The 27,869-nt window shown below is 36.2% G+C and overlaps 1 protein-coding gene across 4 annotated transcripts in view; it reads left to right on the plus strand.

Moving 5' to 3' along the window:
- stxbp5 (syntaxin binding protein 5) overlaps positions 1-27,869 on the plus strand; it is a 107,076-nt gene that overhangs the window by 34,281 nt on the left and 44,926 nt on the right. For all 4 annotated transcript variants that reach the window (XM_023347670.1, XM_023347671.1, XM_023347672.1 and 1 more), the window contains exons 3-7: positions 2,913-2,994; positions 5,362-5,462; positions 15,188-15,322; positions 23,080-23,143; positions 25,690-25,773. In XM_023347670.1, coding sequence (XP_023203438.1) covers positions 2,913-2,994; positions 5,362-5,462; positions 15,188-15,322; positions 23,080-23,143; positions 25,690-25,773 — 466 coding nt within the window. The remainder of the gene's footprint in view (positions 1-2,912; positions 2,995-5,361; positions 5,463-15,187; positions 15,323-23,079; positions 23,144-25,689; positions 25,774-27,869) is intronic.

Consider the following 27,869-nt stretch of genomic DNA (forward strand, 5'->3'; position numbering starts at 1 on the left):
TTAAAATTCAGTAAGGGACAGAGTGTTTTAGGCTGAAATGCATTCGAGTATCACTAATAGACACTAAACACATTCTGCTTACTATTTAAACAGGGCTTCAAATTGAAGATTTGGGAGACCAGATATGTGAAAAATTATACGTTGGCTTTGTGGGGTTAACTGTTTTTATTTCAAAATGAAGATAGCTGCTCCTAAAATAGCATTGGTTAGTTACTAGAATAAGTTGCAGCTTGATTCATTTAGGTGTACACTTGAGCAAATATCTAAATCTAAAATTAAATGCCAGGTTTTAAATCTTTTTGCCATTGGTCTTCATGCACTTATCCATTGTCTGGTATGGACAGAGAATGTTTATGATTACCATAATTTCTTACAAGATAGTTAAAAGATTTTTGTTCAACAGTGTCAAAGATTAGTAATGCTAAATTAAAATAATGTGCAGAACAAAATGTTTCCTCGCATCCAGCCTGTCCATGGAAAATTGTAGTAAACCTCTTGCCTGAGGGATAACATAATATTTTGTAACACAGCATTTAGAAGGAAGTATATATTTCCTTTTAAAAATAAAGCAAAAGCTTTGTTTAATAATATGGACTTCATTGAGATTGATAGGATTCCTATGTTTATCTTGATCATTATACCAACCCCCTTACTTATGAACATTGAATTATCTCCCATTTAAATGCATACAAAATGCATAGATATTGTTAATACATTTCCAAGATGATTTTAAGTACTGTCTGGGTCACGGTGTGTCTGTGTGTGTGTGCTATGACAATGGAGTTGTCGGACGGCTGGCTCTCTTCAAATAGAAGGCGAAATGAGCAGTTTAAAAAGCACATCCTTAAATCCTTTCCTCTCTCTTTCTGAGCCCCTGGAAGATTTGGTTGCCAGGCAACATTAGGACAGAGCTTTCAATTAACTCACTCTGAGTTGGCTGGTTTGCACTGTTGTTGGGTCCAAAGCATTATGCCTAACACCTAACTGCGCTGCTGTATTTATGCTCATTAATGTTCTGTGCAGAAATGAAGGATGGGTTCTGAACAGAGGACGATTTTTGAAAGTTCCCAGATTTACACAGATCTGCAGGGAAACCTGCTTGTTTTTGTGACTTTGTGAGTCATACAACCTTTTTGTTGTAAAGTGTTTTTGACTTTTCCTACTATTATCATTATCGTTATTATAAAAAACAAAAATAACAGTGCCCAATATCTTACCAGCACCAGATGTTAACCAGTGTAATTTCAGTTTGTAGAAACAGCTTGAGCCCTGGTCACAGGGCTTCAGCATTCCTAAAAGGCTCACTATTTCTACAAACTTTTAATACCCCATGTTTTTCACCGTTTTCCGCTTCAATTTAAACTGGGAGCTTTTAAAATGTAAGCTTAAATGTCTCATCTTTATCACCAAATATCTCCCAGCTCATTGAGGGTTAAACAGGCCAAATCATTTTCATGCTTTTTAAGCTAAGCTGTCCACATGACTTGGTGGGAGATTCGATTGTTACTGACTTGGTTGCACCCTCCTGGTCTTGCGGTTCAAGTGTCTTCACTCCCCCTGGAGGCTTATTGGCTTAAATCCACTAAAGCTGGTGGATATTTTTTCTGGTAAAAGGATCCTCAGTGCTCAGATTTAATCCTTGGATTGCCTCTTTAAAAGAAAATAACATGGCATAATTCACCTGAAGAGTCTAGAAGCAGATCTGAGGAAGGTGAGAAGCTCCTTTCCCTCTAATATCTTGCTGAGGCTTTTAGGTGGGGGAACCTTGCTACATTCTCGTATTTGCTGTATGCTTGTTGATTTAAGAAAGTTGTTCAACTTATGGTTATTAAATTTCTTCATGTCTACAGGTATATGCAGCTTGGTGGCTTTGCTGACTCCAAATAAAATAGCTTCCATCACTGCATGCACATATTTGATAAACAGTAGAGGTGTTGACTCTAAGATGGTTACACCTCCATGAGACCTTCATGATAAATTGCCACCTCAGCTGATGTTCTTGGGGAAAATGAATGGACATAATCAGTAAGGTTACTCATTCATCCTCCTTGAACAGTGAAACCTCTTATTCTCTGTCAGCCTCCTCCTGTTTATCTTTTCCTCTGTTTACTTCTGAAATTCAATTCCTCCCTTCTGCTCTTTCCTTTCTCTGTAGCTGTCATAAGAGTTCTTCCAATTGCATTTATACTCTCACTTCAATTTTCTCTTTGGGATAATTTTTTGTACTCTGCATAATGTCCACCTTTTGTGTTTTGATTCAGTTTCTGTGTGTATAAAATTTATATGTTTTATATTTCTAATTTATATATATATATATATATATATATATATATATATATATATATATATATATATATATATATATATATATATATATATATATATATATATTTGGAAGTTTCTTTTGTTTTTGTCACAAGTTGACTGAATATGGTAGTCCACAATTGTCTGACCAGGTCACCTTATTGTGCTGTGAATATATGTCTTCCAAAGAGTTTTGCTTTCATCTCGACAGTCTGCAAAATATTTTCCCAAAAGACTTAGGAAATAAGATGTTGTAAAGTTATATAGTCAAAATGGACCTTCATATGTACAAGTTTGTGCATTGCCAGTCCTAATCGCACAGTTCAAAGGGGGTGAACCTTTCAGTAAACTAGAGTTAGTTCAGGGTTTTCTTACTTTTTTTCTGACAGTTGTAACAACTTAACTTAATATAAAGATGGCTGAGACGGTTCACCAGTTTCTTCTTGCATGTGAGAGGAGAAATAGATCAGCATAGTAACACCCTTATTTGTGTACACATTTCATAAAGCTTCAATCAGAAGTAAATAAAAGTGGTATGCTTACTTTAAAGCCTTCCTGTTCAAACTCACATATCTGCAGAGCTATAGTTCTTGACTGAGATTCTCCAGGTTTGGTCGTCCTGGGGTCGAATGCTACTGTCAGCATGAGAGTGGAGCAGCCGTCATCCAGCTCCAGTTTCTCATCAATGAGGTGGGTTCCATTTAGATTTTTATGCCTCAGATGCCAGATGACTGCAGCTTTGCTGTGTCACATCCTGAAGTGTTCTTTGGTATGAAGTTGAGCTTCAAGTTGTATAGGTGTGGATGGATGAATTTGACTTGTGAACACCAATTGTGTTTTTGACTAGAAACGTTTTGAATCAATTCAATGTTTTGTGATCAGAGATTTGTGGTCCGTTTTTGAATCTGTTTCTTGTAAGTTCATTATCTGCCTGATTTAGCCAATTCCTATTTCTATATTTTGAACAGAATCAAATTCTGTTCAAAATATTTCTTAATGCAAAATATTTTTTTATGCTGAAGGAGTAATTAAGAAAGTAATGTGTATGTAATATAATTCAAAACAAAGACAGTAGGAGTAAGGAATATACATTTCATGTATATTTAACATTTTATATTGCTGATTAACAATCTGATTAGCAATCTGATGTTGTCTACACCCAACAGCAGTATCTTAGATGTTATTGTTCTTTCCTTAGTTCAACACCTGAATCAAATAATGATTAATCACCAGGCCTCATCATATGGATTGCTCCACTATTTGTTTCAGCCATGTTTGATTACAAAATATCAAACTCATTTAGGACACGGGTCCTTGAAGACTGTAGTTGGAGATCCCTCCCTTAGAGAATGTGAAACATTAACCAACATTTACAAAAGGCTAAAAGGAACGTGGCCTTAATACATTCGACATTGCTGGGGTGGCTCCATAACATTTGGGTCCTAAATCGATTCCAAAAATCATCCAAAAGCACAAAGAAGGCAATTCTTTTTTTTGTGCCTCAAACCCTCAAAAAAAAGTATCTTACAAAATAGTAAAGAAACAAAATAAGCAAAACAACAGCTGCACCCTTCTGTAAAAATCTTTTCAGTTTTTACAAATTTTGTGCTTCCTTTCATTTACCCCATTTAAACCTGACTTACCCTGATTTAAAATGGATGAATTTGCTTTGTTACAACTTCCATACCAAAGAATAGTAAATCACAGATTTTTGAGCTCCTAGGTTCCTGAAAGGCCGATCACTGGTCAGGTGTAAGATCAGCCAATTCCTGTTGCACTCAGATGTCTTGGAGGACGACTGAGAATTTAAAAAATGCTTATGAATACCCCTGATTTAAAAAAATAAAATTACGATCTCAGACTGTTAGGAAAATTATCCTCCTGTTCATTTACTCATGAGTTTATTTTACAAGTTATGTTTTCATATTATTCTTTTCATATTATTCTTTTATATTATTACTCTCATATTATTCTTCTTTTTATATTTTTACTTAACTTTTCTTTCTTTTGTAGTATGTTATTAACTTTGTTTAGGATGTTTGCTTAGAAGCTAAAAACGTTAAACATTCATGTGTTATTAGTTCCATATGTAACTGATTAGTTGTGGTCAGTCACATGCCCTTGTAAGGGCATGTCCATAGGAGGTTCCAGAATGTAAAGACGGTTGGTCAATTCTCTGTGTGACTGTGTGAAGAAGCCCAACCTCCTTTTTCTATACAATAAAGAGAAATGCAAAGAAAGAACTGGCAGAATTGAGTCCAGACAGTGTTTGACAGCGATTCGTCGCGTCTGTTCTCAATTCTCCTATTCTGCAGAAAAGAAATTAAAAGAAACCTAATCTCTGTCTCTGGCTGATTCTTTGCAGGTTATGACAAATAAACCTATCACAGACGACATTAATATTAATGTGCTTATAGTCTGTTTTCATTTAAAGAAGCATTTTTGAAATTAAAAATCACAGCTTTTGAACCGAAGTTCTTATTCCTGTTTTACTTTTAACAGCTCAACCAATACCTTGCTTTGCAATGGCTCAAATTAAATTCAAAATTCTATCCTTATATTATTATAAACAATAAGACAGACACAAATATCGGCATGCTCTGAGTGGGAATCAGGAAGTCTTAAACATGCCCGTGGTCTGGATTACCTCCAGGCCATTCTGAGTCACTTAATAAAACCAACTTGATTATGTTTTGAAACGTATTTGGTGAAAGCAGCATTTCATGCTCAGTCGTGTGTGTTTTGTCTGTGTGCGCCCGTGTGATTTTGCGTCTGTGTGATTGTGACTCACCAGCTCAAACAAATCCTTGGGGAGATGGAGATGATTTTTAGTTCCTCCTACATGCACACATACACTTTTATACATCTTATGAATCATCATCGTTACCTGGGAGCAAACTGCCTGGGAATGTGATTAATATTCTTGGGGGGGGAATGCAGTCTGAGGATGTGTTTATGAAAAATTCAGTTTTAACCTCATGTATTTCTGAATGTTGGATTTTATTTTTTGATAAGTTAAAATAAAATTTAAAAAAAACTTTATGTCTGATGTAACAGGGAGCGCTGGTGAGTGCTTTGGCCGATGACAGCGTCCACTTGTGGAACCTGAGGCAGAAAAGACCAGCAGTCCTCCATTCCCTCAAGTTCAACAGAGAGAGGTAATCTGTTTGCGAAAACACTACAGCAGATGACGATCAGGATGTCCACGTCATTGTTTTTTTTTCTTCTCTCTTCTAAACGAGACCCTCACACTTGGTCTGGTGCAATATGAACTGTGACTTTCCGAGCAGGGGCATAATCACACTTTGCTGCTTGTGTCAACTGCTAGCGTTTGCACTTGTACAGTATGTAAACAGACAGCATTTCATTTGGCAGCACTGTTTCAGCGCCTGGAAAACCATTTGCAGGACAAAGATGCTCCCGGAGTGGCTGCTTCTCAGCTTCTATTGTACTTTCTCTGTTTGTCCCTGCTGATATTTAAACACTTGCTATTTGGGTTACTTTCTATTATTTTAGGATTTCCCATTGCGTTGGCACAGGTGTGATCCTTACCCAGCTGCAAGGGGGTAGACTTGTACATATGTGCCTCTTCGTAGATGCTGTTTTGTTCATGGTTATCTGAGCATTGATTCTCCATCTTATGTCAGAATGATTCCATCCAACCAGAAGCTAATGAGGTACATCCAGTGACTTTACTAAAACTGCAAACATTCCAACTACCAACAGCTATTTTATATTTAGCATCAGGTGAAAAATAGCACATTTAACTTTTTTTTGCACATAGTCAGAAAACTTTCAATGATGGTAGATAAATACCTCTATAAATATTAAAAAGCTAAAAACAAATTTCCTGATTTCTTCCAAATATGTCTTAAAATTTTTTTTAAATGTATTTATAAATATTGTTCAAGTTCAAAGAAGCAAGTGGAGAATAACCTCACCTCAAGGAAGTTTGTGTCCACTGTCTCATCCAATCACAAACGTATCCACTATCCATCATAGCCAATCATATCATCTGACAGTGATTTGCCTCGATGAAAAGACATGAAGGGGTTAAACGTCATAAGCAATAACCTGAGAAAGCGCTGATGTGATGGACAGGTGGCCAGCAGCAGCTTTTAGGGCGGATTGTGTTCTTGTAGAGGCGCTTGACCGCCTCTGACATTTAGTAAGCATTTTGAACGAAATGACCTCAAGTCATGGCGCCGCAGAAGAGCGGAGTTTCTGCGTTGCTTAAGAGATGTCAAGATGGGAAAGATGGGCTGCAAAGTCACTTGACACATTTCAAATGTGGATGGAAGAGAAGTTCAACTTCTGTAGCACAAGAAAATAGCATGTTCTTTTTGAAGATTATTACAAATCAAAAGTCAGACAACTGGAATAACAAAAAGTGGTATCGAAAGATCAAATGCTTATGGTTCTTGCTTTTTGTATCAGCTTCATGCAGATTAGTTTAACAACGTTGTTGGTTGTACTTTGATTTTTTTTTCTAAAGTAAAGTATTGCATCTAAAGGATTAGCCATGTTGCAATACTTTGCATCATCTAATGAGTATCAGGAATGAAAACATCAGTCACCCAAATCAAACCCAGTTGCTGGTAGATGCATATTTAAGTAAATTAAGAAAAAAGGAATAGTTGAGATCTACGTGACAAGGTAAAACTGAGTTTTTGTGGTCTTCAGTTTATGATCATTTGATTACAATTGCAAGATAGACCTGCACAGGGAACGCATTTTATCAATTCGGGTCATGATTTGAGTCAAACTGAGTATTCTGGGCTTGTTGAGCTGTTGGTAGAGGAGCAACAGCAGTAGATGCATTCAAATGATAAACTTACAGACTATATCAACACTATAACCTACCTGTCATTTCCAAGCTGAAGTTACAGATATTAAGTAGATAGGCACCCAGAAATCACAGTTGGGCACATATGTCTTTTTTTCCCCCCATAAAACAACAAAATAGATACAAATATATTTCCGTCTTGCCACTCTAAAGGCTGCTATCTGTGTGGTAGCAAATATATACCTTTGTTGAATAAATATATAATAAAATAATTATCATTCTGCAACAGAAGACAAGCTGTTGTACATCTAGCAGCATTTTATGCTTTTCGGGTCAATTTTGGGTGCATCATTTCTGTGAGTGTGTTCTGAAAAGCATTTTCACAAGAAGCACTAAGACACAGAATGAAAGCAAACAGGTAGAAAGGCAGATGAGCCCACACACAGTAGGGAGTGTGGTTGGTCCCATGGTAAATTGCAACATTTGTAGTTTAAAGTGAGCAAATTCCCTTAATAAATGACATTATTTTTGCAATATGTTTTCACTCAGATGATCTTTGTCTGATTATTAAATTAGTTTGACCTAAAAAAAAAACAGAAGAAACTTGTAAGGGGGCAAACTCTTTTCCTCCTCATTGTAAATTGTAAGTGAATAAAAACAGACTGAGTCATTTGAAAACGGATTTTATAATTAATATGAAACAATTTTGTTTTTCTTAGCTTATTATTATTACCTAACCAACAGGAAATATAATTCTACTAGCTGATAGCTATACCCTGAATCGCTGCACAGCAATCACCTTGGGGATTTTGCCATATCAAGGTGGGTCTGGACACAATCCCAGTGCCAGACTGCTTTGTTAGATAGTGTCAAAAGGGAGAAGGAACCAGAAGAAGCAGGCTCAGCTGAACAGAATGCTTAATGTAAGTCATACAGGGGGAGGAGTGTTCCAGTACTGCCCCTTTATCTACCATAACTCTTGTCTCTTAAAGCCTTCCTGTGTGCCTTTTGAAATGGAGCAGTTTACCATGCTCATTCTTTCAATGTGCAGTAATATTGTTCTGTGGAAGGTTAGAGACAAGTGGAAATGGAGCCCGGTGCCTAAAGCATACCACCATATGAATGAATTTGAAAGCCTACTCTGGTTCACTAGTGTCTGTAGTTAATGTAAATGAGGCACATGTGGCCAAGTGACTTGCCATTGAAATGTAACATAAATCATTTCAAATGGTTAAATAAAAAATAAAAACTATGGAAGTATAACTGGAATTAATATTTGATTATTGATTTACTCTGGTGCAAGCAGTCAAACCATCCATTCACCTGTGACAAGAAAAATGAATATCATAATGGTCTGTGCTGACTTCACATGGTTAGCTCTTTGGCATTCTTCCCTTGGTCTTGACCTTGCTTTTTACATTTTAATATAATTCAGTCATACTTAAAAAAGGCTCATTCTTCAAGGTTCCAGAATAGACAAAATAAGGGAAAGATTGCTTTTCTTTGCGTCCTTAATCACAGAAAATGACAATCCATATTTAATTTTAAACACCACAGAAAACTTTTTTTTAGCCAGTTATCACTTTTTTTCCCCTTGAGCCATATTTATTGCTCAAAATATTGCACTTTTTTATTTCCTCCAAATGTCATCTGCAGTTAGGCCTGATTGATGAAGTGAAGCCTAGCAACAATGTCACCAGATTTTAAGGGTGACATGTAATATTGAATGAGACAGATCTGTAAAACTAATAAAATACTTGCTCTCTGACACTCTGTCCCATCTTTTTAACTTTACTTTTCTTCTCTCTCCCAAATGCTTAAAATGTGACCGGCCCTTGTCAAGTTGTAGACAAGGTGACAATTTGAAACATAATAGTTTTACAGATGTTTACTGTACAACTACATACATGATACATCCTGAGTACAGAGAACATAGACTCTCAATCAGTTCCTCATTTGTTCATCAGTTGTACTTGTCATTTGCTCAAAAATATTTCTTGTTGGAGGGGGGAAAAAGGGCCCAGTGATTGAACTTGTCCCGCCCATTCACTTCACTTCAAAAACATGTCCTTAGTTATCTCTGCTTAACAATATTGCACTATATATTTTGGTAGAATTTTAGTCAACTTATTATATTTAGCAATGAGACAATTTTATCAAACATGAAAGAATGAGTGAAAACTGTAATTATAAATAATAATGTGGTTAAGAATGTCATGAAAAATGCTTCTATTAATTTTACGGTTTCCAAATCATCCCCTGTGCACAAAAGAACAGCGAGAGTACACATAGGCACGAGGTGATATCTTTTTTGGTATTATTTACATGTACTATATATTGAATATACCAGAACATTGTTTCCTCTTAAAAGACTTTAAAAATGTTTTCACCTAGAACAACGGCATAAACACTACACCAAAAGTCTGGTTTGCAAGATATTACTGCAGGTGTGTTCAGAAAAGTACTTTTATAATTTTCTTGACCTAGTTGTCTGAAAATATTTGCAGACATTCAGACTTTCTATAACCTTGAACCTTTTTTCAGTTTTTTCTCATCCAACAGTCATTTTTAGTTCCCCCCCCTCCCCCACTCCCCTTCCTCCCTTCTGACCAGAATTTGAGCTGATGGTTGAAAGCATTGCTGCAGAAAGCGTCAGCATCCACTCACATCTGATCACAGGCTCCAGAGGCGAGAAGAGAAGCGATGAGAGGAGGAGGAGTTGAGACAGACTGGGCCTCAGCCAGTGAGCAGTGATTCAGTATGTGGGAAGGAGTGTGGGGATGTAGGGAGTGCAAAAGAAATCCTGCCGAGTCATTCTGGCGTAGGATGCTCTCGTCACCTCTTCGCCTCGTAGGAATACGTTGCAGAAGTGGATGCTTTATTGTCAAAGCAGGGTGATATGATGCGATGTAATTGTGGAGGAGGAGAAACGCTAACTTACATCATGACTAAAAATGGATTTTTCCACTTTTGCTTATTTGCTGGAGATATTGGTGAATTTTGTTTCCATTGACAAGAACACTTTTAAGCTCAATTTAACTTGGAGCACTTGAACACCATGCAAGCTAGTTGAAAAGTGCTTTCAAATAGTTAATGTGTAGATAATTGCATGACACTTTTGTGTGTTTTTGCTTTTGATTTGCTTCTTTTTCATGAACTCACTTTCACAAAGGACACATCTATACAACCGCATCTGTATGCCTCTTGCAGTTTCTTGCACAGGCCTTTAGCTGCTGCATTGAGTGCACTTCTTGATCGACTCGTACAATGACACTTTCATTTCCTGAAAATGAAAAGCATGTCTTGTTGAATATGGCAACTTATTTATTAGTTGCCATATTCTATGGCCATATGCCATAGAATATGGCTATATGCCATATTCTATGGCATATGGCAGAAACTGCAGCCATGTTGGTATTAAAACTTGCAGCAAGCATCTCCAGACAAAGAAATTTGAAATGCACTGTAAACAAACAAAGTCCTGCCTATGAACTGCTTGCATAATAATAATGGTTTAAAAATGACTGTTAAATCTTGTATTATAATGCATCCTATATTTAAATATTTTTATGATAGGATAACTTCTAAATTAGAAAAAATGTTAATATGAATGTTAAGACGTATATTAGAATAGGAAAATATGCACACATATGGATATGTTTTAAGCAGTCCCAATAAATGTAGCATGAGATGGTTGGATTTGTTCAAAAGATTACACTAACTGTTGAAATCAGTGAAATATGATTACAAAGTGGCAAACAACTGCTATAAAGATATTGACACGTCAAGTTGGATACAAACTTGACATGTGTATAACTGCCTCATTCTTGTCTGCCTGCAATTAACGTATTAAGATTGTTTTTACAAGCGGTGGTTAACAAAATTGACTGCTTTCCCTTTTTTATATTTACAGTTTACAACCCAAACACAAAACACGCCAAGAATTCACAATGTTATTTTTATTAGTGATTCTATGAGGTGTTATTAGCTGTAGAGTTTATTCAGATTTCTCAGGATTGCAAATGAGCTTCAGACTCTTGTGAAAGTTCTCCCGTGATTTATCTGTTATGTTGATGCTGTGGAAAAAACGAGGAAGGTTGTCAAACATCTTCAGGCATAAAGCCTCATTACTCTGGCTTTTCTACTAAATATATGCAGACCTTGAGGTACTGTAACAGTAGTCAGAGAAACCTGTCAGGCAGGTGATCCATTAAACAGACAAACTAAAACATTCTGAAGTTTGAATACATTTGGTTAAAATGTACCTTACTCAGTAATAGGCACCTTTAGTGGTGGCAGTGGATGTTCATGTTTATTCAGTGAGTACACCATGTGAGCTTGGCTGCCACTGACAACTTTGGAAAAGTTGATCAATTCCACCACATGAGTGCTGCAACTTTACATGCCATGTGTACCAACAACAGTGATTAAAACATAACAGCATTTACCCATTAACATGTAAATACTTATTTAGCTACTTTTATGCATATAGATTGGCTCATCCATATATAGCGTTGTCATGCATCAATGCCCTCATGTCCTCTGTCAATTTCTTAAGTTGGCTTTGATACTATGAAATGTCACCACCAGAAGCCAGTTCTGAGTTGACTTGAGAATTTAGAGGGCAGTTTCAGACAATACCATGGTGACCATGGACAACATCTTGATGATGTACACTCAAAAAGACATAAAAAGATGCACCTCAGTAGATGGAGGGGTGTGAGGATGACTATTGTGATTTAAGAAATAGTCTTCCTTTTTGTTTACTATATACAGAGACATGATTTTGCTGAATCCGGTGAATTTTGCCTTTGCTCTCAGTGAAATTCTGAATATTAGTGCACCAAAGCATACCAATGCAATGCACCAAAGAAGCATTGGTGGTATTGATATTCCACAAAATTTCCTTAATTTCCTCAAATTTATACCAGCATAAGAGGTGTCTTTTGAAAAAGTAGAAAACACCAAAATACATGGTGAGACAGAAAACGGATAACAGTTGTGCTTGTCTACAATGAGATCCCTGACACAACATTAAAAGCTTGTGTGTGTGCGTGTGTATATATATATATATGTATATATTTGAATAATCCCACAATCAAGTGGGGTATTAAGGGTATTTTTAATATTATTTTCTTTACAGTCTGACCTTGTTGTTGCATCAGTAATTGGCACAGATCATCTTTGTGGCAAAAAAGTGTCGCTGACATTTCAATTATGCAAAGATGTTAATGAATTTCCAAATCTAAATACAATGGACAGAAAAACATGAACAATTTCGGAGAGATAACTGTGTTAAGTAATTAACATTGTGTTTGATTGATTTTTATATTTTGATTAGTTCTATAATTCCCTGGCTGCATCATCCTCTGCTGTCATAATCCAGTCCAGTATGTTTGAATAAATTATGGATCTACATTTTTAAAAAGTCCAATTTATAAATTTACTGTCTCACAAAATTAGCAAAGCTTAGTTTAATGAATTAAGCAATTCATATCAATTTTGTGTCTTGAATGTTTCTTTCCTTATTCAGCAGTTATGCCTCTAGACTCGACTGCAGTTCAGTAAAATTATCTCTGCAATAAAGAAAGCAATGCTAGACACAGGTCTGTTTAATTGGAAGTATTTTTATGAAATGCTTGAACAGCTTCTGTAATCTAAGAATCCGCCTAGTTAGGAACACAGAAAACCATACATTACAAAGGGCAATTTTCTGAATTATCCTGTCTCTTTAATTCATTTGCAGTGAACCATGCGCTCATATGTCTAGCCCACAGTGCAGTGAGTCTCAGAGCTGAGCTGTGTGGCAGGCGTCTGTCATTTCTGAGGCAATGTGTTTGGCCCTGGGCCAGCAAGCTGGCAGCTGCCTTTGTGTGTCGTGACCACTTGAAGCTGGAGATTTTACCAGGAGACACATGTATGCACAAACAATCGGGTGCATATTTGCACACGTAGACGCACATTGCGAAGTGGACACACGCATGCACGCACACCGACAAATTGCAAGCAAATTTGTATAATTATGCTCCTGACACTGCCTCTCAGTTTGCCCTCTCAAACTGGCTCTCAGAATACTTAATCAGCTAGTTTTCGTGCGTAAACGTGTGCATGCACAGACACACGGCGAAATTATGCAACAGATATTTTCATGCAGTATGTATGCAGAAAACATGAATGCATATTTCCCGCTGGGAAGTGTGTTGTACACAAACACAAACAGGCAAGCTTTTATGGGCCCGTAAATGAGAAACAAATAGTCACTGAGAGCACACAGATTGCATTTTATAGAATAATATTTCTGAAAAGCAGAACACACAGAAGTAATTGTGTATAAAACTGCTGCAGCTGTTAAAGGGGCACTCACTTACAGACAATATTTTACCCACTAGATGCAGGGGTGCTACAAACTGACAGCCCTTAGGTTCTTAGGCTGAAGTGACTTAGCGTGTAAAACATCTTGAATAGTCTTTTTGCAAGAAAAAAAATGCTATTAAATTGCAAATGCAATGCTTTACGTGTGTCCACTTGTGTAGATAGTTAAGAAGTTGCAATCTCTTTTTTCTGACTTTTAAAAATGTACTTTGGAAATATTATTGCATTTCTAGTAGCTTATACCAAAACATTTTGCTGGTAATGAGCAGGACATCAGGCTTGTGCATTGTCTGATGTGATACAAATAATGAAAGAATTCAGTTATTGGCTGCTACTTCAGTTAACTTGTAAATAATAAATTATGCATTGTTGTAGCAGCGATTGTAGTTTATCATCATCTCTATCTTATGTTTTAATCCCATGTTAACTGTTGTCATAAGTTCTCCACACACCAAAACATTATTAAGTGTTGACCAGTAATGCCTGTTGATGCATATTTAACTCATACCTAACTGTGGCTGGATTTAGGCCCAATTATGCCTAATACACGATGTACTTCAATTTATATATAATGGGTCATATTTAAATTAACAATATCATCTTGAATCTGTTTAACTATAAAACACAGAGAATTGACTTTTTAAATCAGTTTAGCCGGTAACGAGTAAATCAAAATGGGAAACCTGGCTGAAAAGTTTATTATCACCATGTACTGGACTAGATTGCCAAAAAGAATATTTGTAGGCAATCTAATAAAGTCTCTCATAACCCAGTATTTCTAAGCATTTTATTTTGTTGCCAAATTTTTTGTACTAATTTATTTAGTCAATTTAATTAGGAGACTTTCAGTTAGTTTTTGCAAAGCACTAGTTAATGCACATTCATTATATCAAACGTGAGTCATAACTATTGAATATTGCAGAATTATGCAGAATAATTAAGAACAGTAATTGAGACATAACATTTTATTAATCTTGACTCTGATACTGATCTGATGTGGAATTTTCATGTGTTTAATGTTTTAATTGCTCTGTAGCAGCTAATTTTGTTATTACAAAGGAAATATTTACATGCTTGATCACAGGATGATGTAATCTGAAAATAAAGAAGCCAGACTTTATTTTCTCTTGCTATGTATATAATATTCATACTCAAGGAGTAACTTAAGGGTTCTGTTTTGAGCCTCTGAAGTCTAAAGCTTTGTCTCAAACCGCTGTGCAGAATCAGACAGATCACTGGAGGATCTAACTGACCTTGAAATATTAGCATGCTGGATTACCAAGGTTGCACATTATTATTCCACGGGAGGATGGATGAAAGAACACAATGATGAAAAAGGGATGAGAAGATGAATGGACAGCCACGTTAAAGGAGGGAAGGGTTTATAACCTCTCATTAAATCTAAGTCTGATGGATGGATGAAAGGAGGAGATACCAAGAGATAATGAAAACAGGAGAATTACGCTTGACTCTTGCCCTCACGTGTCCTATGGATGTACAGAAAAATGGGCTAAATGGCTGAGTAAAGCCCTCTTTGGTGTGTCAGTCTTATCTTGAGTTCTCTGACCTGTTGGAGTGGTAAGTAATTCCCTCAAAGTTTGGCATAATTTGTCACCACTTATGAGACACTCAGTGATTTCCAAGAGTTTTCATCGTTATCCAAACATTTTCCCTTAATGTTTGGACAATGTCTCTAATGGTTGTTGCTTCTTTTTCCTTCCACAGAATAACTTTCTGCCACCTGCCATTCCAGAGTAAATGGCTGTACATCGGCACAGAACGAGGGAACGTCCACATCGTCAACGTGGAGTCCTTCATGCTCTCAGGCTACGTCATCATGTGGAACAAAGCCATTGAACTGTGAGTGGCCCTGACCTCTTTTTTTTCTTACCCTCTGATGGTTTCTCTCCAACAAAATTTCTCTCAAGTCTCTTTCTTTCTCCTTATCTTCCAGTTCCCACACATCTGAACACAGGGCTGCACAGGCCTTGTTTTCAAATTTCAGCTTCATATTTAAAAGCTGTCTCATAGTCGGTGGACTTTATAAGTCTGAACTTTCCTGTTACAATAACAGGCTTTTGTGATTGGTAAATAGGATTATTGTAAATATATTTTTTACAATTACGTAATAAAAAAAATATTTTTTTACACTTATAATAATACACACAATTTAAGTAAAAAAAAAAGCACAAAGATGAAAAAAAAAACATTTAAAGAATGCAATATCTTTGCTAAACAAGTGTTGGCGCTATTACTGTTTCAGCAATTTTAGCATTAAACATATCAACTTAGCTCTACTCTACCCTTAATGTCCAAAAATGATTTCTAGGATATATTTTGTCTTCATCCTTCTTTAGGTGACCCCATGAATTTTAATTTTCACATTTTAACAGACTTGATTTTGAGTTTTAACTGAGCTTTTCCAAGACATAATTTTTCTTCCAAAGAAGGCATGTTTGCTGTTGATTTGAACAAAAAACATGCTCACGGGGAAACTACAAAATAAAATCTCATCATCTTATCTTCAGTTTTCTTGAAAACACCTAGAGGTTTTTTGTCTAAACTACCCAATATGTGAGGCTGTTCATAACTTCACCTGAATAAAATAAACAGTTTTGAAGAAAAGGAACCCCACAGCATGATGCTGCTGTCACCCTGTTTCACTGTGGGTATTGTGTTCTGTAGACGAAACCCACTTTTGTTTGTGTGCCAAATTTAAGTTTTATAAATGTTGGTAATTTTCTACCCATCACTTCAATTTTTAGACTAATTTACTTCTGTTTCTTTTTGTTCCTTGTATTTGTGGATTACTTGAGTTGTTGGTGTTGTTCGAGGTTCACCGTAAGCAGAATAGCTTTCTAAGCTCAGCTATAGTTTTGTAATGACATAAGAAGTTATTCATAAGTGTCATTTCAAAGCACGGTATCAGGTAGTGAGGATGCCATCTCTGCTGTTTGAATGGATCCGTCAGGATGACAGGCTCCATTTTGGCTCCCCGCTGTAGAGACTTAAATTATTCACTGGAGCATTTTGCTTCACACTTTCCCCTCATCCCTCTTCTTGCATGTGAGCCCATATGCATGTTTGTGTGTAGATAGCAGGAAAAGATTAGGAGGGGGGAGTGGGTGGAACAGGTGTCTGCCGAGATCAGTGTATGGTACACACAGACGTCTCATCGACAGGGCTGCGGGGAGGAAAAGGCGAGAGTTGAGTGGTGGGAGAGAGAGGGGGAAGCGGGATTATGACAGAGGGGAGAGAAGCTGAATGGATGAGATGGGGCTTTCGCCTGGGGAAAAGGACACGCACGGAGGCAGAGTGATGGAGGAGATGGGTGGAGTTGTGATGGAGGGTTAAAAGCAGGTAGCACAGGGCAGGGCAGATAAAGGAAGTTGTGCAGATAAGAGATAGCGACCAGGGAGAAGGTTTCCAATTAAAGAAAAAAAAAGGGCAGAATGTAAAGAGTGATAATGATGAGATGGAGAGACGATATGAATGATAGATCAGTAGATACCATATGGCCTTCAGATTAAAGGACAAGCCTTGACTTTGACTTTTCTTGACAAAGCTCTCTTCCTCTGTTCCTCACCTTCACAGTTCACACTCTAAGTTTGTTTGGAAAGAAAAAATTCAAATAATTTTTTAAAACGTATATCAAAAAACTTTTCGTTTCAATAAAAGAAAACATAACATTCTAAATGCAAAACATTAATCAGTTATAATTAAATGTCTTGGAATGATATTTATTTGTTTAAAGAAATCCTGTTAACATGACAATATGCACAAATTAACTATTAGCTGCATGTTACCAATGCACTTCCTACACATGATCACTTAGTCACTTGGCAATTTTAGAGGAAAATCACCTCCTTTAAGATGGTAGAGGTGTCTGGACTGATTTCTCTGATATGCTACAGAAGCACATGGTTTGCATATTTTTGTGCACATGTGTGATTTGCTTTGAAGCAGATCAGAGAGGTGTGAGCTGAACCCCTTGTTCTTTGTCCTTGTATCTCTGTGCCAGCTGTAGAGGTCATAGGGTCAGTGTGCAGAAAACAAAAGCTTCTTTACCTCTTCTGTTTGGCCACTTGTGTTTTAATATGACAAGGAAGGCGATTACAATTGCAACTGGTACAATTATATAGGTAATATTGATTTTTAACAGGTGTTCCTGTTTCCATTTTACTGGAATTAGCTCTTTACAGATTTGCACGTTTCACATTTTCCCAGCTGATTGCTTTTTGTAAGGCTTTGACCTGCTGATGCTGATTTTGGCCGATTTCTCTTTGAGGAGTAACATAATAGAATATTAGAACAACAGCAAAATATTATTTTCAAGTCCTTATGTGTTTATATTAGGAGCTAAGGCAATGTCATACCATTAGTGAAAGAGCATTCACTGTTAAAGAGGTTTAAAAAAAAATACCCAAGACAAAATGATCATGGCCTTGACATTTTTCTATCTTTGTCATCTTAAATTAGCTGGTAACACAGTAAACACTGCTGTTATTGCTAAAAGAGAACTCTCCATGCGTTCAATTTCATGCCTTGACTTTCCAGAAAGCCATCAGCATTTTAAAAAATCAAGGATACTCCATAACAGGCACAGGTTGAAAGGTCAAAAGGGCAAAAGACAGCAACTTTGTTTACACTGTTTAGCCTTCCTATTATCTTCTGAAGAGTCGCTTCTTCACAGCCTAAATGATCCCAAAGAACGTCTTAATATACTGCAGAAAATGTTCCCGTAAAGTGTCTTGTCATCTTTTCTCTAACTCAGTTTTAACCATCTCACTGTTTCAGAGCGATGACTCAATGTCAGATATTTTTTCAGTAACATGTTGTCAACATGACCTGGTAGCATTTAGTTATGGTGCATTTGTTAATGGGGGAAAAGATTGGAATTTAGATTTAGTTTAGAAAACTGAAAGTAGTAGCTGTTTTGAATATAATTTGGATTCTGGGAAACCAAATGTTTTGCTTTGTTAAAACAGTCTTGAGACAGTTTTTTTTTAATATTATTCTCAATTCAAAACACATCCCCTGCATTGTTATCATTAGCATGGACATAGTGTTGCAAGAAGTACTTAAATGTTAAATTCCACACTCTGCTCAGTGCACCACTGTTCTCCTGTGACTGCTAATAGGCCACGATGTAGCGGTTTCTGGGGTCATTGTCCCTTGGGCCCTTCTATTTGGAGACAAGCAGCACCTGCTATGCCATTTAGCCCAAGGCCTGACCAGGCCCAACCCAAACCAATGCTATGTGCTCATGACTCACACCTCTGTTCCAAAGCCACTTTGCTGGAAACTGTACCGGAATGTAAAGTAAACACAGTGCACTATTTTGTGCAAATACACAAAATGTCTTAACATATGTGCCTGGCTGTTTGTGCGTCTGTGAGTGAGTTCAATTTGATTCAGCCACATAGTTACTGGCAGCAAAAGTTCAAGATGTGGTAGAGTAGAGTGATGAATCTTCACAGCTTCCTGTGACTGAGTTTATGTGAGCATTTTGACTTGCGGCGTCTCCTGTTCTGGTTCCTTTTTAATTTCACCTGTTCTCTTACTCAGAGGCCAGCAGCTATTGTAAATGTGTTTTGTCTTTTAATGCTACTATTTCTTGCAAAATGTAGTTTTGTGTATTTGTACAAAGATGTCACCTTATGTGTGAAAAGAGGGAAAAAATGTCTCTAAGCCATTCAGTGGTCACTTGTCATGCAGAATCTGGTCTAAGTGACCTGGATTTCTAACTACAACCATTATTGAAGTGACTACTTAAAGAAAATAATTTTGTTGTCTTATCTTATCTTAATTTTTTGTAAATTATACATTTTGAGTAAAAGACTAATTCATTTCAAGTAGGCCACACAATTTTGTCCATTTGTTTTGTCCTAAATAATCTAAATATTAAAATAATATTTTATTTAGAATCCTGATACTGATCTTACAGCTGCCAATATGAATAATATACTAATACATTTAATTTATAGAAGCCTGAAACAATCTAAAGGGGAACCTAGATCACTAGTAAAGTTTGAAAGCAATATTAGCATTAGCTTTGTTGATAACTTACTCCTGGTCAGAGAAACGGTTAAACACAAACACTAGCAAAAGTGTACTTTGCACTGGAACACAAAAACAACAAAGTTGATGGTAGCAATAGCTACTTCTAGGGAAGGGGCACATCTGAACACAAACATTGAGCTAATAACAGATACTTTGTCAGTAGCCCTATTTACTCAGTACAGAAAATGAAAAGATTAAACACTGAAACGCAGATAATACAGTTTATTCTATGTAAAGAAAAAAGATGGCTCTACATAAAACAAAACATGAATAGCAAATATGATTTAAAATGACTGTAAACACTACTGACTGAGGTGAAATGAGGCCACATATGGCATGGACAGACTGCAAATATGCTGCTTAAGCCATGCTGTTTCTCTGAAAACTGCAAGCTGCCTCTGAGATCATTACCTGCGATGACACCAGATGTTTGAATCTTCCTCTCTGTGTGCATAACTTTGTGTCAGGTTTTATCAGTATGCATAAGTGCTGGTAAAGGATGCTTTAGATGTGTTTAAACACATTAAATATATATATATAAATCATATGCTACATTTTTAAATACTGGGATTTTATCAAGCACAAAAAAGAAACTCCTTGCGTTTCCCCTGAAGAGATGTTGTCGAGTTTAGTGAGGTGTTTCTTTTTCTGTTGCTTAAATATCCCCACTGTGCCATCAACACACCCACCAACAATTGCTTAGCAGCACTTGTGTGCTTGCTTGCAAAACACACGTAAAGCAATAGTCCATTCTCTTTAAATGCACTGAAAGCATGGTTGGGCAGTGGTGATACTCAGAAATGGCGTTTGGTGCAGCACAGGTGCATAAAAGATGAGTGTCTGAACCAAAGCTATCAAGGTTATACTTGCCACTGGGTATTCAGTTTAACTCAAGCAGTCGCCAGGTTTTGCAAGTGTGTGCTTGTTTGAAATGAAAACCTTGAATAAGTAGCTGAAAAGACTTGAATGTGATAAATGTGAACGGTGCTATGAGAATAACGGCATGGAGACAAGCAAGCACACATGCATGTACACACCCCGACAGGTGTGTATGTGTGCAGTAAAGCATGTCCTGACAGCTTTTGGTTTGTGTGGGTGTGTCGGTTTGCTCGTGGCAGACTACAGATGGTTTTTGGGAGCCTATGTGCACTCTGCCCATCCTGCCTCTGTTGCCATGGTGATTCCTTTATCTCCAAACCTGAATGTGTATTTGCAGACTTTGTGAAAATGTTCATGTCGGATTTATGTGCTGTAAACAATTTAATCAGAATTTTTAAAGATAAATAGCAAAGATAGAATTAAGTCATTGGACAAGTAAGTATAGCTCCCTACAACAATGGTGGATTTTGACTTCCATAAGGAGATTGTTTATGCTATTGGGGATATTGTTTACAAGTGTGAAAGTGTTCAAATATGTCTTAATTGTGCTGACATGCATGTTTTTGACTGTGAATGTGCCTGCAGGTGTAGATAGCTCTTAGCTTGCATACAGACAGTGAATGGGTATTAGACACATCAAGAGATCCTGCTGCAGCAGAGCTTAGGTAATAAGGCTCCAGTACTAACAGGCTAAATATAGAGACAACCGACTGTCTGCCTGCCCACTAACTGTTACTTTCTAATAGACAAACGAGCACATAGACCCATTGTTAAATATGTTTTTCTTCTTTTGATTTTATTTATAGATTCTGGCAATGCACATCTTTTAAAATAAACAAAACATTTTTTGTTGCAGTTTAATTTCTATCTACATTTTTCTTAAATAGTATAATACAAAATTAAAGTATACTCAAATTAATCACATGGTGACCGGGAAGAAATTTAATCTGGACCAGCTTACTGAGTCCTGAATGCTCAGAGTTATCGCTAATGTAGTTTATTTTATGAAATATCCTTCTTTTTTCAAGTTTAAAAGTGAGATTTTAAGTTTCCCACCACCACACCTTAAAGTGTCCTTAGGCAAGACACTGAACTGCAAGTTATAAACTGATTTCTTTTAAACTGACCTATATGTGCATTTGTGTCTGTTTGACTAGAGAGCACTAAAAGAATTCAGTTCATTTTCCATTTATCATAAGAACAGATTTATAAAAGACGTACGAAGTACAATGTCAATTTATTTCTAGTAAGATTGAGAATAAGCTGTCACTGCATGAGAGTTTTCTTTCTTTTTCTTTTATACTTTGCTGTAAAATTAGAAGGAAAAAATTACTGCTATGTATTAAAGTTCACAGAGATAAATTACATTTGACCTAAACTGATACTGGAACCAGAAACTGTAATTGCAACCTTTCATCAGTACAACTCCAGTATTATTTTAGCATCAGAAAATCCTGTCACCTTCAGCTTTTCAGTGTGCCAAAAAAATTGTGCACTGTCATAAGATGGACCAAAGCAAAGGTGTCCAATTTTCCTCACTTTTGTGTTTCTTTCATTTAGCGTCACCTTCCTATCCTTGTGTGGCATCCTTATCCTTCCTCCGCCATATAAGAGTTATGCTTTTACAGCAACAACAATCACTGTTTTTCAGCAGTGACCTTCCCATCTCACCGCGTAAAGGAAGAGCAGGCTAGGAAATTTCTGAAACGGGGAATTTGACACAAAGCTGTCTGGAGGGTAAGACACAGACAGGAGGACGAGTGAAGAGGCGTTTTAGGCTTTCTCCACAGACATGCAAATTAACAGATGCATAAACTCACGTACACACAGCCACCAGGGACTGACACAGTCATTTATCACAACCTTTGGTGAATTTATGACTTTCGGCTGCTCTTTTTCACCACGGGGTGAGCAGCAGCATTGTCTTCTCTCTTTTTCCTTCAATCCTTTCGCTGAAGAAAAAAGTGCATCATTCAGTTTTATGTTCTTCTCAGCTGAATTATTTGAATAGTAGCTGTTTGCTAGTCAGACATACATATTGATCTGGCATTAATCACTCCAAGCACATTGTCAATTAACATATAATTGTGTATACACAATGCAGAATAATGCTTCCATTGCTTTTTTTAAGCTAGTATTAACACTCAGTTTTCACACAAATGCAATATGAAAAATAGATTACAAAGAAAAAATACTTATTTCAATATAGACAAATGAATAGCATCTGTTTTTGGCCATACTTGGCAACATAATTACCAATGTAATTGTCAAATGACTGAAATCATCTACATAGAACCTGTTTGACAACATGAAGTGAGCTAAAAAGTCTCTAAAACAACACATTATATCACAATATAAATGAATTCAAGAACAAGTGGTTATTGCCAAGAGGATACTGTATAAAACCAATTCTAAAGCCTTTGGAGTTTACCTATATGCTTTTGGAGAGTTTTATTTTGTTGTTGATTTTTATGTACCGTGATGATTAAAAAAAAAGAAAAAGAAAGTAGTTTGCTTTTATTTACTCAGGTTATCTTTGCTATATGTTAAAAATGGTCTGATTACCTCAAAGATTCAGATTTTTCCCCATGGCATTGCTGCTCTTTTTATTTTGTGTATCATAGATCAAAACTGATAAAATACATTTTCTCTTCTGTCTTTTTGTCTCTCATAAGTTCCTCCAAGGCTCACCCGGGACCAGTTGTCCACATAAGTGATAACCCTATGGATGAGGGAAAGGTAAAGCACAATTTTTTTGTCTACAGCTATAGATTTCTTCATTGTGGTTTAATGCTTAGTCCCACTTACAGTCAGAAATTTTCATACACATTACAGGCACCAATGTACTTTTATTAATAAGGGGCTTTCAATCATGAATTTGAACAAAGTTTCCCCTGAGTGGAATGATCATACAACAATGTCAGATAATGAAAAGTCTGAATTTAAAGTGGATTTTCTGTATTTAGTAAAATCTTCATGAAAGTTGCACATAATGCACATGATTTCTTTTTTTTTTTTGTTTTGGCAAATCTAGGCAGAATTGGTAAAGCTCATTTAACCTGGTTGGTTTCCTTAATCTGACTTTTAAGCAAAGTCTACACACATGTTCAACATAGTTAAGTTCTGGGTCATCCTTAAACTTAATGTTACTGTTCTATTTTGATTCCAAACCCATTATTGGGATGTGTTTAAGATTGCAGCCAGTAGTGTCCAGTTTCTATTTTGAACATTTAAGAACAACCCAAGAAAAAACAAGTTTCAAGCCTATTGTAAACAAGAAGTTAGTGATGCACCAGAGTCATTGCTCACACGTAAGCAGGTTTAAAATCAATATGGACTGATAGGGTGCTGACCAAGAAAGAACATCCTGCTCCAAAACAATTAATCAAATGCTTGACTAAAATGTGTGGCTGTTGACATTTACATTTAAAATGCTGCCTTAAATACAGTTTCAAGTTTAAAGCAGATAAGATTGAGCTCTTTGCTCATAATAATAAAAAGGTTGTTTGGAAGTCTGTCAAAAATTAAGAATACTGTACCAAGTAGCTAGCAGCATGATGAGGATTTTGTTTTCAATTCCACTGATGCAGGTGAACTGTACAACGTAGTTGAAAAAATGGACACACTCCAAATTCTTCAATTTTGTCTCAACACAACATATAATGGTTGAAATTAGGAAACAATTAGTTGTTCCAACTACATAGTGATCCAAAACGCAAATTAAAACTTGTTTGATAATTGATACAACATGTTAACATCAAGTTTGAGGAATAACCTGGAATTTAGCTTTGTTAAAATTTTATGAACTGCTTTTAAAAGCTGAGTCGCTGCCTGGAAATTAACCTATTTAAATACTCTCAACTAAATATGCAGAGAAGCATGGTGAATATGAATAATATAACATTTGTGTATATGAGATGAAAACTTCTACCTTAAAGCAGTTGGGCTTTTATCACCTGAATTTAACTTGTACTTTTAAATCACCCATGCAAAGTTGAAAGTTAACTGACAAAGGTCAAAAATGGTTCATGTGAAGTGAACCATTTCAAGCTGAAGAACAGAAGTAATCTAAGAACGCATATTAAAGGTTATTACATTATTTTTTTTTGTTTAGACCACACACAACAATGAAAGTAGGTGTTTTGCTTGTGAATATTCAGTAGTTTTTTCAGTTCTTATTGCAAATTCTTATTCTGCTTATCCCTTCTTCAGAATACTTGACAAATTGACATTTTTATGAATGCTTGGAGTTACCAAGCAACTCTTTTCTAAAGATGAAAAATACATGACTAGAAACTTTTATCCTGTCGGCCAAAAGAAAACCAAATATGGTCACATTGACAGACTACTGCTGTACATCTGTTGTGGAATTTGCTGATCACTGTGTTTCAAAGAAATGAAACGTCATTGTGTCGCAATCCTTTTTCGGTTGCTGGAAACGCCTTTGTTACTTGTCCTTTTTCCGACAATACCTTTCATGCTTATGTTGTGACCAAATAAATCATGCTGATCTAATTTATGCTTTGAGCGTGTTTGTGGCACGCTTACTGTCAAACAGATGAACATGTCTTCTCCATGTGTTTGTGAGTCGTCCATCTGCCTGTTCTAATAAGTCTGTGAGCTCTCTCAGCCATCATTCCGTCAAAAAATGCAGCACCGTTAAAACATTACAGGACTTCATGCATACATATTTTAATGTTTGCATGAACGTGCACATTGATGTTGCAACGCATTTCTGCATATAAGCTTCCCCCTAAATACAGTGTCCACAATATTCACTGTATGTAGAGTATCATTCCTACCTTCACATTTTGTTACATAACAGCTGCAAACTTAAATATCTTTAAGTTAGATTTTATTAAAAGATTTTAAGAAAATTATTTATCTTCATTTGTAAAAGACTTACTGTAAGAATGCCCCATTGCAGTGCTTAGTTCTCTTTTCACTGTAAGTCTCAGCACATGTAAAGCTTTCTGTTTGCTTTTTATATATAAATATTTTTAGACAGATGTGAAACAAACTGAAATCTGAATGTACTGAGACTGTGTGGTAGGTGTTGTTTCCTTAAATAGGTTGTCAAGAATCAAAGCAGCCTTTTGTTCTTTTTGCAAGCTTTTTTTTTTTTTTGCCTTTTCTGCTGTCAACTAGGAGTAACAGGTTCCTACTTACACTGACTTTCTATCATACTGTGCTGAAATGTCAAGAGTATTACTTCAGTTTCAGCTCATCAGAGGGTCGACTCTATCCCCTGGTCTCACTGAATGGTTGTTGCTCTTCCTCTGCAGCTTATAATTGGATTTGAGTCTGGGATCGTGGTCCTGTGGGATTTGAAATCAAAGAAAGCAGACTATCGCTACACTTATGATGAGGTAGGCAAATCTCACTGATTTATTTCTTCCCGTTTGAGTCTTTTCCTTTCGTTTTCAATCAGCAGTAAACTTACCCCATTGTCTCTTTTATAACCTTAAAACTTCATAAAATTTTCATGACCCACCTGATCTGTGTTTTCTAACAGGTAAAGTGTTTGTTAAAAATGTGTATATAAGTAAGATTAAATTTTAAATTTATCAGACCTGGGGCTTGCTTTTTTTTTTTTTTTTTTTTACAATACTATTAGAGGGTGGCAGCTGATTCTGTAGAAGCACCTGGGCTCTGTCGTCAATCGAAAAAGTAGAGTCAGCAGGATGCCCCGGGTCACTCTACTGGAGTCCCATAGCTTTATTGACTTCAGTTCCATGTGACATTGATGAAAACTTAGGTGGACATGCTAATTTTTACTGAGTGTTTGCTTTGCTTGGAGCTGTAAGAATAAGTGCAGACCATCAGTAAGTTTCAAAGCTCACATTTATTGACTGAACTGTCACACTGTGGCAGAAAATTGACAGGAGAACCAGGGCTGGGACACCGTCTGCAGTGTTATGAAGACACTGTTATCTGCATCTGTGGACTAGTGGGATCTTTAGCATAATAATGTGCCACCGTTCAGCACATCTCTTTCTAATTTCTAGCATAGACAATTTACCTTCTCTTTCTCTTGTCATATGGGAATACATGTGATTATGAAAATAGAGAAAATGTAATATGTGAAAACAATAAATAAACACATATATACATATTAAAACATTTACCTTGTAAATAACAGATCTGTTAAATTGGTAAAATGTAAATGAAAACATTTAAACAAATCGGAGGCAACTGAAAAGTACAAAAGGTGAACACTACCTGAATAACTTTTAATATCAATTAAAAGGTAATTTAACAGTGATATTGGCACTGAGTTTAGTTACTCTTTGACTGTTTGTGCTTAGATCTGCTTTGATCTAAATAAAAAGTCCAAGCAGATGATGTTGTTTTTTTTTTTATTTGTTGCATTTGTTAGATTTTTAATTCATTTTTATATCATTTATTCATATTCGGTTTTGGCTATTGATTTCTCCCAAATTAATAGCCAAATATGGAATAAAACCCTTACACAAAAAATAAAATTAAATATAAAAGTGATGTCTCAGCTGTTTTTAAACGTCATGGACTGCACTTTTTCTTTCTTCTGCAAAATATAGTGTGCACCAAAAAGTACTCATGTTTTTCTTGGTAATAATAAATAACACGAGGGGTGCAGAGTTATTCATTCCTGCCTTTTGGAGATTCCTGGAAATATTCTTTACAATGAAAAAAAGTACATACACATGCTTCAATGAATATATGTTGGTAAAAGGGTTATGGACCTTTAACTTAGATTCTGATTGCCTTTCTATTTTTTGTATTTTAAAATATACAACCTCTGGATAATTTTATTGTTCTTATTTAAGGCTAATAGACGTGTTGGACACAAAGAACACCCAAACTTGCATACATTCTGCTTGTTAATACTTCTACATCTGAAAACTGAATGTTGCATTGCAACGATTAATGCAAAACCCACTTGTAGTTTTATTTGCTCCCTAGAATGTTCTTCATAACTTAAAATGTGTTGTTTTTAAAGTGACTTTTTTGCGAAATAACAAAAGCTGCTGTTGCTTGAATGGATTTTAGAAGCAGGAGCCAGAAGTGAGTTCCCCCTAGCACCCATCCCATCCCCTCCTCTTCACTTTGCTAATTTGATTGACAGCAAAGTGCTGTTAATGCATTCAAATTGGCATCCAATTTTTATTAGCTCTTCAGTAAAGCCCATTGCCTACTTGGCACATCTGACAGAGGTCAAATGTGAAATTTAAAGCTTGTGGTAGTACGATGGCCAAGGTTTTTATTTTATTTTATTTTTTTAAACTTCACAAAGTCATTGATTTATAGGCCATTACTATGCCTTTAAATGCCTTGTAAAGCCTCAAATGTCATTGGTAATTTGTTGTTGCCTTTAGTGATGTCATTGCTTCTGAATGATTGACTCATAAATAGAATTGCAGGGGCAGCAGAATCATGTTGTGTAGGTTTTTTGATGCACAGGGGACTTGTGCTATTTTATTAA

This window comes from Xiphophorus maculatus, chromosome 15, assembly GCF_002775205.1.
Source record: "Xiphophorus maculatus strain JP 163 A chromosome 15, X_maculatus-5.0-male, whole genome shotgun sequence".
Lineage (NCBI taxonomy): Eukaryota > Metazoa > Chordata > Actinopteri > Cyprinodontiformes > Poeciliidae > Xiphophorus > Xiphophorus maculatus.